The sequence below is a fragment of the Mobula hypostoma genome, chromosome X1 (assembly GCF_963921235.1).
Source record: "Mobula hypostoma chromosome X1, sMobHyp1.1, whole genome shotgun sequence".
Classification (NCBI taxonomy): domain Eukaryota; kingdom Metazoa; phylum Chordata; class Chondrichthyes; order Myliobatiformes; family Myliobatidae; genus Mobula; species Mobula hypostoma.
In genome coordinates this window covers 12065236-12077335 of record NC_086128.1, presented here as the reverse complement: position 1 = coordinate 12077335, position 12100 = coordinate 12065236, and the positions used below count along the sequence as shown (strand labels likewise).

Here is a 12100-nt window from a genome sequence, read left to right as displayed (position 1 = left end):
ATCACAGCACTGAAACCACTGTGACCTTTCAGTTCTGTGTCACTCTTACTCACTTTGCCTAGAGGTCAATATTGGAGATGCTCTAACATTAAAAATAATCAATTTGGTTCATTGTTTTAATAATTTGCAAGCAAAATACATTAAGAAAATTTTGAGTGATCTTATAATGACAAGATTAGCATCTGCTAAACCTACCTGCAATTTGTATAGATCCATCATCGCCAAGTAGAATATTACCAGCTTTGACATCCCTGAAACAGTACAGACATTAAAAGATTGATAAGATTGCTGTTGAATCCTCAGACCTTACATCTTTTTTTCTTTGTGTACTGACTCAGATCACCCTTTCCTCGCTTGCTGCTGCTGATGGATGATTGAACTGGTTGTGCAAATCAAATTTTAATCCCAGTCAAAGAACTGATCCAGTTATGGTTAAATTGTTCTCTCTAGATCAATGGGTTCTTGAGACTAGCAGCACAAGAATCTAGGCCGACACTCACGTATAGCATCCAGGAGATGCTGCACTTTATCTTCAGATGAGAGGTTAAACCGAGGGCCCATCTGTCCTCCCAAGTAAAATAGGTAAATTATGCCTGGGTTCCTGATCAATGTGATAAGCAATCTGTGATGTGTAAGAAGTTATTCACTCATGACTAGGGTTAATGCCTTTTGTGTACTTCATCTTATATTTCTCACAACACAAGAGGCCATTCAGCCCATTGAGTCTATGCCAGATCTCAGAGCAATCCCATTAATCTATTTAGTTCCCTGAACCTTATTTTCTTTCAATCACATGCATATTAGTTACCCCCTGGTTCTCCACCTCCCCCCCCAAAAAAAAACTATATGATGGAGTAAATTTACAGGAGACGATTACCTACCACCCTTAGGGTAGGAAGAAAACAGAAGAACCCAGGGAAATCAAAATAGTTGCATGGAAAATGTGCAAACTCCTTACAGAGGTTGGGATGGAATCCTGGTGCCTGAAGCTGTGGAACTAATTTCTCTGCAGGAGAAACTAGATGGTACTTCAAGAAGAGGATTATACAAACACCCTATGAGCCTGCTCTGCAATTTAATAAGATCACTGATGATCTGATTGAAAATTCAACTCCACACTCTATGGAAAGAATCATTCCCCCAAGAACCTTTTGCCTCCTTGCCTATCAAAAGCCAGATGAAGATGAACAAGGTAACCAAGAGCGACATCTTTAAGATGGGTTGTGGAGCAACTTCTTTCATTTAAGTCTTCTTTTTTCCAGATGTGTGTTTCTGCTACTGTTGGAGCCAGTTATCTGCGTTGTGACAGTGTGTTTTTGGGCCAATCGGGTGATCTGGTGCTTTGCTGTCTCCGAGAGGGTACCACAAGTCTGGGATCAAAGGGTGCAGCGCGATGGCCAGGAAGCCAAGAGATGGGGTGTGAGCCCATGATCGACTCCATCCCTCGCCGATTAAAGTGCCAAGGTAGATTGAAGTTGTTGAGGCAGGTGCAGAGGGCAAGCGAGTGTTCAGCGCCATCTACCAAACTCTCGCTTGCTGCTGCCGGAGGAAGGAGTCTGCGTGCGATAGTCTCTTCTCTCCTGAGGGAAGGTCCTTGTTTGAAAGATCTCTCTTTCTCTCTCTCTCTCGATGCTGTTGGAGGATGGTGCCAGAGCAAGGTTTAATCAACACTGTTTGAGAATTCTGGACTCTAATTCGTGTTTATAATGTGTTTCTAGTTTCTGATTGCTCCTTTTTTTTGTGCTAGCTTGGGTGATTTTTGAATCGGAGCAGTTTGCAGATAATGAACACTGAAATGAACTGAAATAAGCCTTCTGATTTTGTGATTTATATGCGCTTCTTTTGCTTGTTTTTTTGTTGCCATATGCGCAATTTTTTTGCGCGTGTGTGTGTGTGTGTGTGTGTGTGTATTGATTTTTTAAAAATATATAAATGGGTTCCATGGTTCCTTTTTGTTTCATGACAGTCTGTGGGGAAGACAAATCTCAGGGTTGGATTCTACATACATACTTTGATAATAAATGCATTTTAAACTTTTTGAAGAATCTGCCTATCTTCTCCTTGAAAACATTTAAAGACTGCTTCCAGCACCCTTTGAGAAAGTGAGGTCCAATTTACCTTACCTCTATCAGAGATAGATTGTATAAAATCCCACCTTCCAGCTATATTGGACCCTTTCCAGTTTGGCTGCCGCTCAAACTGGTCCATTCATGATGCCATAGCTTCAGCCCTCCACTCCGTTCTGTCCCACCTAGAAAACAAACCCTCATACGTCGGGATGTTGTTCATCGACTTCAGCTTGGCATTTACCATGATCATCCCTGAGAGGCTGGTGGGTATCGGGACTCAACACCCCTCTCTGTAACTGGATCTTGGACTTCTTGACGGAGAGACCCCAGTCAGTCTGAGTTGGCAACAACATCTCAAGCTCCATCACGTTGAACACTAATGCCCCCTCCCCCCCAGGGTTGTGTTCACCCTGCTGACTCACAACTGCTCTGCCAGATCCAACTCAAACCACATCATCGAGTTCACTGATGGTACAACAGTGGTTGGCCCCATCAGCAACAATGATGAGTCAGCAGACAGAGAGGAGGTAGAGAGGCTTGTCAAATGGTGTGAGGACAACAACCTGAGTCTCAACGTGGAGAAGACAAAAGAGATGATTGTGGACTTCAGGAAGGCACAGGTCGGCCACTCTCCATTGAACATCAATGGCTCTGGCGTGGAGAGAGTGAAGAGCACAAGTTCCTTGGTGTGCATATAACGGATTACCTAACCTGGACCCACAACACCTCCTCGCTAGTCAAGAAAGCACAACAGCAGACTTTCAGAGAAGACTGAGGCGTGCAAGACTCCCTGTCCCCATTCTAACAACTTTCTACAGGTCTACCATTGAGAGTATCCTGTCTGGCTGCATCACTGTGTGGTACGGAAGCTGCAAGGCATCGGACTGCGACACCCTACAGAGGACAGTAAAAACCACCGAGAGGATCATCAGGGTCTCCCTCCCCCACTATTGGTGATATTTACTGGGAGTGCTGTATGTGAAGGGCCCAAAGCATTGTTGAAGATCCCTACCACCCATCCCACAATCTCTTTGACTCACGACCGTCAGAAAGGAGGTATAAGAGCATCAGGACTAGGATTGTCAGACTGGGTAACAGGTTCTTCCCTCAGGCTGAGATTAATTAATATCCTGCCACCACTGAGGTCTCGTCACAAGGTCAATGTGCTATTGACTGTACTGTTTGCCTGTTCTGTGCTTGACTACATGCATTTTGCATTTTATTTAATTGACTTATTTATAGTATAATATTTTGGTTTATGTGCTGTGTGTGATATGTGTTGTGTGGGTACTCTGTGGTCCAGAGGAACATTATTTTGTTTGGTTGTATATATGTACAGTTAGCTGATAATAAATCTGAACTTGAGATGGGTAAACCTTTATATTTAAACAGTGGCCCTTACTTCTAGATTCTCCCACAAGAGGAAACATCCTCTCCATAAGCATCCTGTCAAGACCTTTCAGGATCTGATCTGCAGCATCCTATTAAAAAAGATTTCTTATTTGATTAACAGTTACTTAGTTAAACCCATCTGAATTGACACTCAATATGTGGTAGGAGCATAGGTTTGAAGGGTCACCTGTGTATCTGCCCATTCCTATGCAGATAATCCAAGCCCTCCAGCACCTCTTTGAGAACAGTTGCTATCACTGGTTCATCCAGCACACCATTCTTGTGTTCATTCTTGCTGACTGTCCTCCTGATTATATCCAGCATTGAGCCTGAAAGAGAAGCAAAGGCCTGTTCACCTTGCATCCAAGCAGAAGTCTCACCCCTCACTCTCTATACTACTTCATCCTGCACCCCAACACATCCCACTACCTTGCTTTCTTGCATCTCTTTTGATCCTGCTCACACACACACTTCTCCAGCACTGATAACACATTGATTGGAGTGGTTATTGATAGCATGGATGGTAGTCTTAGGCTACAGAGTGATATTGTTGGAATGGTGAAATGGGCTGATAAGTGGCAGATGGAGTTTAAATGTGAAGGGTGTTCATTTTATTATTTTGGTTTATTATTGTCACATGCACCAAGAAGAAATTGCACACAAGTGCAACCATGAAGAAAGCATGGCACTGCCTCTACTTCTGTAAAAGTTTGCAAAGATTTGGCATGACGTCTAAAACTTTGACAAACTTTTATAGGTGTGTGATGGAGAGTACATTGACCACTTGGATCATCGCAACCTATTAGGGAAACACCAATGCATTTGAATAGAAAATCCTACAAAAAGTAGTGAATATGGTCCAGTCTATCACAGGCAAAGCCCACCCCACCATTGAGCACATCTACACAGAGCAGTGTCACAGGAAAGCAGCATCCATCATCAGGGTCCCCCACCACCCAGGTCATGCTCTCTTCTCACTACTGCCATCAGGAAGGTGGTACAGGAGCATCAGGTCCCACACCACCAGGTTCAGGAACAGTTATGACTCCTCAACTATCAGGCTCTTGAACCAGAGGGGATAACTTCACTCACCCCATCACTAAACTGTTCCCTCAACCTATGGACTCACTTTTAAGACTCTTCATCTCATGTTCTCAATATTTATTGCTTATTTATTATTATTTTCTTTCTTTTGTATTTGCACAGTTTGTTGTATTTTGCACATTGGTTGTTTGTACGTCCTGTTGGGTGCAGTCTTTCATTGACTCTATTATGTTTCTTGGACTTACTGTGTATGCCTGCAAGAAAACAAATCTCAGAGTTGTATATGGTGACATGCATGTACTGTGATAATAAATTTACTTTAAACTTTGAAATTACAGTAAAAAGTTTGGCTCTCTTTCTGTTCATATAGATCAAATCATTAGCCAGAGCATGAACTAGAATGAGGTAAACCAATAACAATGCAGAATAAAATGTAAAAGCTACTGAAAGAGTGCAGTACAGGTAAACAATAAAATGTGAGATTATGACGAGGTAGTAACACATACACACACACTCAATATGCTGGAGGAACTCAGCAGGTCAGGCAACATCTATGCAGGGGAATAAATGGTCGGCGCTTGGGTCTCGACTTGAAACATTGACTGTTTATTCACCTCCATGAATGCTGCCTGACCTGTTGAGTCCATCCAGCATTTTGTGTGTTGCTCCAGATTTCCAGCATCTGTAGAATCTATTTTGTTTACATTACCATATAACTCTGCTGTTCTCCCACTCCTGAATCTTCAAAAACTGAAGAATTAGCATTGGCCAATACTTTATTCTCAAAATTTGATTATTTATAATCAAATAGGCTCCTTTTGTGAAGCAAGAAAATGATATGAGCTACTGACAGAACTGCTTTTGGCTAATTTGCTGGGATTATATCTAAACAGGCAAAAGCAGCTCACTGGAGCCTTGCCCAAATATCGTGCCCTTTAATTGGCTTTGTCTTCTGCCCTACCACCCTTAATTATTCATATTTCAGGATGTGGGCATCACCAGCAAAATCAGAATATATTGCCCATCACTAATATGCTTTGAGAAGATGCTGGTGGCACGCATTCTGGTCCCAGTAACAATGAAGGACGAGGAATACATTTCCAGATCAGGAGGAGAGTCTGCAGGTGGTGATGTTTCCAAGTACCTTTTTCCTTCATCCTTCTCAGAAGTAAAGGTCACAGGTTTGGAAATTACTACTGAAGTAGCCTGGGCAAGGAACAGTGGTGTATTTTGTACATGATACTCACTGCAGCCACTGTGTAAAAGTGGTTAGGGGAACGGACGCTTGGGGGATCATAGATGGAGTACCAATTAAGCGGGCTGCTTTATACTGGATGTGGCACGTGGTCAAGTGGTTAGGGCGTTGGGCTCACAATCTGAAGGTCATGGGTTCGAGTCTCGGCCAAGGCAGTGTGTGTCCTTGAGCAAGGCACTTAACTACACACTGCTCCAGTCCACCCAGCTGAAAATGGGTACCAGCAAATGCTGGGGGTTAACCTCGCGATAGACTGGCGTCCTATTCGGGGGGGGTGGGGGGAGTCTTGTACTCTCAGTCGCTTCACGCCACAGTAACTGGCATAAGCACCGGCCTGATGGGCCGCAAAGGCTCAGGACAGACTTTGACTTTATACTGGATGGCATCAAGCTTCTTGTGAGTTGTTGGAGCTGCACCCATCCAGGCAAGCAAAGAATATTCCATCACATTCCTGATTTATGCCTTGTAGATGGTGGTAAGAACTTGGAATGCTACTAGGAACTGAATCACTCACTACAGGACAGTTGACCCAGTCTCCAACTAGCTCTTGAAGCCACAGTATTTACACAGCAGATCCAGTTGAGCTTTTGGTCAATAGTGACCACTAACTGGCATGTTGATGGCAGGAACTAAGCAACAGCAATGCTATTGAATGTCAAGGAAGGGTATATGACTCTCTTGTTATAGATTATCATTGCCTGGCACTTTAGTGGACGAATGATATTTATCATTTATCAGAGCTGGTCTGAATATTGTTCATGCCTTGCCGTATGCAGTCTCGGGCTGCTTCATTAGGTGAGGAGTTTCAAATAGAATTATATGGGATCAGTGAACAGCCCCACTTCTGACCTCATTAGATCATAGATGAAACATTGAGTGAAGATTGGGCCAAGGGCACTGCTCTGGAGTGATGTCCTGGGGCTGAGGTGATGACCTCCAATAACCACAACCATCCTTTATTGTGCAGCTATTGGAGTGTTCACCTTTTGACACTGATTGACTTCAATTTTACAGGCCACCTTGATACCCTATTCATGGATGTCACCTCTAGATTTCAGCCCTTTGATACACGTTTGGACCAAGGCTGTGTTGTGGCCTCAAGTTGAGTGGTTTATCTCAAGGGAAAGGGGGTATTGGTGAGGAAGCTATGGTGAGTAACCACCACTTAATAAGTACTGTTAATGACACTTTCCATCACATTGCTGATCACACTCAATGTCAGCAAGTCCAAGGAACTGATTGTGGACTTCAGGAAGGGGAAGTTGGGAGAACGCACACCCGTCCTCATCGAGCAGTCAGCGAAAAGGGTGAGCAGCTTCAAGTTCCTGGGCGTCAACATCTCAGAGAATACACCATCTCATTATTCCATTTTGTTTGCAATTTAGAGTTATTTTATATCTTTGCACTGTACTTTACCACAAAGGAACAAACTTCACATCATGAAAGCCAGTGATAATAAATCTGACCCTAATTCTGGTTGTGAGTAGACTGATTTCCATTGTACACTTTGCATTTTGTCAACAGGACATCCTGGGCAATGTATCACATTATTGGATTTTAAGCCAGTGTTGTAACTGTACTGGAACAGCATGGTTAGAGGCACATCTAGATCAGGAATACAGGCCTTTGGCAATGCAGCTGGGACGTTGCCTTGACCTATAACCTTTGTTACAAGGACTATCAATTTGGCCCGCACCAACTATCCATATGCACATCCATTCTCTAATCACTGGACAGGAGTTGGGACCAGGAGTCCATGCTGAGGCTGTGCATTCCCTCCGCCAGCAAATCCCAGCTGGTCCTGTGTGGGTATCAGACAAACCTAGGATGCCCCTGTCCTGCAGGTCCCAGGAAAACACTGAGTCACAGAGGGAAACAAAACTAATCTCAGTAACGTCTTGCTCCAGATCAACACCTTTTTAAATCTTCCTGAAACATGAATCGTCTTCATTTCTTGCCCACATTATACTGAACTCTCTGTAGCAATGCAGCTGCTAAGTGTCAGGTTATTGACTCTTCCTGCAGGTGTTGCAGTCAGAGGGAAAAGAACAACAGACATTGTTAAACCGAGTGAAAGCCTCTCACTGAAAACAGTATGAACAGTGATGACCAATTTCAGAGCTCTAGGAAGTGGTTGTATGTTACATCTTGCTCAGCAATTTCACCTTGGGAGGTTACACAAAAATTCACTGCAATGGGTAAGGAGTACAAGCTGGTCACGGAATCACTACTGGCCGTCTTTCATTTGTCCCAGTTTCAATCCTGTCCCTTCAGCTTGAACACAAAGCAATAATTATGAAAGGAAGATGAATGTTGTATTTGTATTCTGTGTGATGTTGTCTTACCTCCACTCAGCAGCTTCATGACCAGCCAGAGTTCATCCTTCACCACAAATGAGGTGAAATAAGTCACAACGTTGGGATGATTGCACTGACTCATGGCTTGAATCTCCTTCTGTTCAGACAGAAATGGAGTGATCAGCATTTTACAGCCAAGCTAATAAGAGATTTATAGAATGCTACTTAAAAACCAGAGCAGTCCAGATATAAATTGGCATCATAGAGATTGTCATCAATACAAATTCAATAATTTATTTGTCAAACACAAATGCAGCCTTCTTTGTACTTTCAGTTGGGAATGGGAGAATACCAATCAGGATTATTAAATTGAAGGAGGATGAGGTGAAACTGGCTTTAAAACCTTTAGCCTAGTCTGCCAACACACAGTGCCAGAATTTGCTCAACAAACAGCAATCACTCGACTGTGGTTACAGAAGCAGCTAGTGACTGTGGTGCTCTGCCTGTCAAGGTGTGGGCCTACTGCTGTGACAATGAGCTCCAGTTTAAAAAGATTTACAGGTCCACTTCAAATTGAGAAGCAGCTTTGTTCTCAAAGGGGATAAATATGTAAATTTGTGGGACTGATCCCTGGTCAATAAATATCAATAGATTCCTGAAGACTCTTCTTTCCATTAATTTAAATGATTGAAAAATGATGGCATCTAAATTTCTGATATGACCTCTTAGCAGTTGAGTCCACTTTATCCTGACCATCATCACCACAAACACGTCAAGACCATAAGATACAGAAGCAGAATTAGGCCATTTAGCCCATCGAATCTGCTCCACCATTTCATAATGGCTGATTTTTTAATCCCGCTCAACCCAATTCTCCTGCCTTCTCCCCGTAACCTTGACTAAACAAGAACACATCAACCTCCACTTTAAATACACTCAATGACTTGGCCTGCACAGCTATCTGTGGCAATGAATTTCACAAATTCACTAGCCCAGGCTACAGAAATTTCTCCACATCTGTTCTAAAGGGACAGCCTTCTGTTCTGAGGCTCTGCCATCTGGTCACTAGATTCTCCGCGTACAATCTATCCAGACCTTTCAAAATATTTGGTAGGTTTCAATGAGAATCCCCTCATTCTTCAAAACTCCAGTGTACAAGTCCAGAGCCATTAACCCTTTCATTCCTTGGTTAATTCTCATGAACCTCCTCTGGGCCCCAGCATCCTCTGAATGGTCCCAACACTGACTCCTGTAGACCACCACTAGTCAATGGCAGCCAATCAGAAAAGGTCCCCTTTATTCCCACTCTTTGCCTCCTGCCAGTCAGTCAGTCTTCTAGCCATGCTGGTGGCTTTCCTGTAATACATGGGCTCTTATCTTGTTTAGCAACCTCACGTGTGGCATCTTGTCAAAGGCCTCCTGAAAATCCAAATAAACAACATCCATTAACTCCCTTTTGTCTATACTGTCTGTTACTTACTCAAAGAATTCCAACAGATTTATCAGGCGAGATTTCCCCTTGGAAACCATGCTGACATGCCTATTTTATTTGTGTGCCTCCAAATATCCTAAAATCACATCCTTAGTAATGGCCTCTAACATCTTGCCAATCACTGAAGTCAAGATAACTGGCCTATAATTTACTTTCTTTCGCCTCCCTCTTCTTAAAGAGTGGAGTGCCCTTGAATGAAAAATCCTATAAAAAGTATTGGATACGTCCCAGTCCATCATGGGTAAAGCCTCCCCACCATTGAGCTCTTCTACACAGAGCACTGTCGCAGGAAAGCAGCATCCATCATCAGGGTCCCCCACCACCCAGGACATGCTCTCTTCTCACTGCTGCCATCAGGAAGGTCGTACAAGAGCCTCAGGACTCACACCACTAGGTTCAGGAACAGTTACTACCCCTCAACCAACAGGCTCTTGAACCAGAGGGGATAACTTCCCCTGCCCCATCACTGAAATGTTCCCACAACCTGTGGACTCACTTTCAAGGACTCTTCATTTCATATTCTCGATATTTATTTCTTCTTATTTATTATTATATTTTTCTTTTTGTATTTGGACAGTTTGTTGTCTTTTGCACACTGGTTGACTGTCCTGTCGGTTCCATCTTTCATTGATTTTATTATGGTTATTGGATTATCGAATACGCTTGCAAGAAATGAATCTCAGGGTTATATATGGTGACATATATGTACTTTGATAATACATTTACTTTGAACTTTAAGTGACATTTGTGATTTTCTAGTCCCCTGGAACCATTCCAGAATGATTCTTGAAAGATCATTACTAATGCCTCCACAATCTCTTCAGCCACCTCTTTCAGAACCCTGGGGTGTAGTCCATCTGATGCAGGTGCCTTATCCACCTTCTGACATTTCAGCTTCCCAAGTACCTTCTCCTTTGTAAATTGCGACAAAACTCACTTCTTCTCCGACACTCTGGAACTGCTGCCATGCAGCTGGTGTCTTCTACAGTGAAGACTGACAGAAAATACTTATTCAGTTCATACACCGCTTCTTTCTCCCCATTACTATCTCTCCATCTAGTGGTGTCTGTAGCGTAGGCTGTTTCCTATTATTGAATTATTATGAAGCCCATCAGGAGATTTTGTTATGTCTACACCAACTACCCAGGCTCTCAGACTCTTCTCTGTCTAGAAATGTATCTAATTGCTTGTTGGAACTCACCTAATGATCATTGTAATCCATTACTCTCCTCCCATTTATATAATGTTCAACCTCACACCCATCACAAGGTGCCAACCGCCGTAAAACAAGATACCCATCACAAGGGAATTTCTAGCAATGTGGCTAACAAGCTCCCATTATAAAGCTTAAATCTGTCACTCAATAACTTGTGGGCAATGGTGATCACATCCAGGTAAGGGAGCTGTAGTGTGGGGAGGCAAAGATTTACTGGTCGCTATTTATAAGATGATGGAACACTAACTACGAAGAGGGCAACTGGTAAAAACAACCCCCAGATAGGACCAGTGCTTCAACTCACCAGAAGCTCATCCATACTCGTATTGCACTTCTCCAGATTTATTCTCTTTATTGCCACCCGCTCCTTCTTGGGTTTGCAGAAGGCTGCCTGTACCACGGCAGTAGCCCCGCTGCCTATAGCAGGAAGAGAAGAGAAACTCACAAATAGCAATACAAGAGAAAAATAAAAATCACAGAACAAACCAGCAAACCACTCTCACCGTTTCAATGAAGTGGTTGCAAAAACTCCTTCCAAGTCAATTCTAGAGTTATTCTAACTCAAGTGTCCAAGTCTGAGCCAGTTGTTTCCGGTTAGAGCCAATGCATACTCAGCTGTCTCACCCCAGGAGGTGGGTTTCGAGACAGGTTTCCAAATATTTGAAGTTCCAATAGTCCATCAGTGGCAAAGAATCAGCACAGCAATTTAAGTAACACAAATTAAAAATATAAAGCGGATTCACCAGTCTCACTTTCTCTCTAACACACACACACACAATGTTTTTTTTTTGGAATAGCTATTACATAGCAAGACCCAAGTTCAACTGCTCAGATGTATTCAGCTACTGAGCAGGGACAGCAGCCCGGTAAAGACATGGGAAAGCAGGAGAATGCAGTAATGACCTCCTCATTCTGCTCCCTCATGCAGCTGGTTCTATGGCTAGTGAGGAAGCTCCTTCACTATCAAGCATCCGGAAGGTTCTTCCCCACAAGCACACAACTGAAGTCAATGTAATGAAACCCATGCCCAGAACTCTTGAGGCATTGTAGCATCATACTGCACCCAAATCTCCGGGAGAGATTCCTTTAATATCCATTTGGCTAATTTATCCCAGAGTCCCTCCCCTGACACTTCATTTGAATTGTCACAATTATAACAGCACTCGCAACCCCCTCTAAAACAACTCAATTCTAATATCACTATTGTTATTGTTGTCTAGTTATTTTCAGTGAGTTTTGTCTCTGCATCTACTTTTGGCAAATTTGTTACATGTGGCGCAGTGGAAAGCACCCTCACTTCCAAGGCAGAAGATGTAGATTTAAAATCCCAGTCTG

General features: G+C 43.0%; 1 protein-coding gene across 2 annotated transcripts in view; it reads right to left on the bottom strand.

The window, feature by feature from the left end:
* Window positions 1–12100, bottom strand: part of LOC134340131 (STE20/SPS1-related proline-alanine-rich protein kinase-like) — a 121110-nt gene that overhangs the window by 33442 nt on the left and 75568 nt on the right. For both annotated transcript variants that reach the window (XM_063037014.1, XM_063037015.1), the window contains exons 5-8: window positions 11070–11182; window positions 8106–8214; window positions 3649–3790; window positions 196–251 (exon numbers count right to left, since the gene is read on the bottom strand). In XM_063037014.1, coding sequence (XP_062893084.1) covers window positions 196–251; window positions 3649–3790; window positions 8106–8214; window positions 11070–11182 — 420 coding nt within the window. The remainder of the gene's footprint in view (window positions 1–195; window positions 252–3648; window positions 3791–8105; window positions 8215–11069; window positions 11183–12100) is intronic.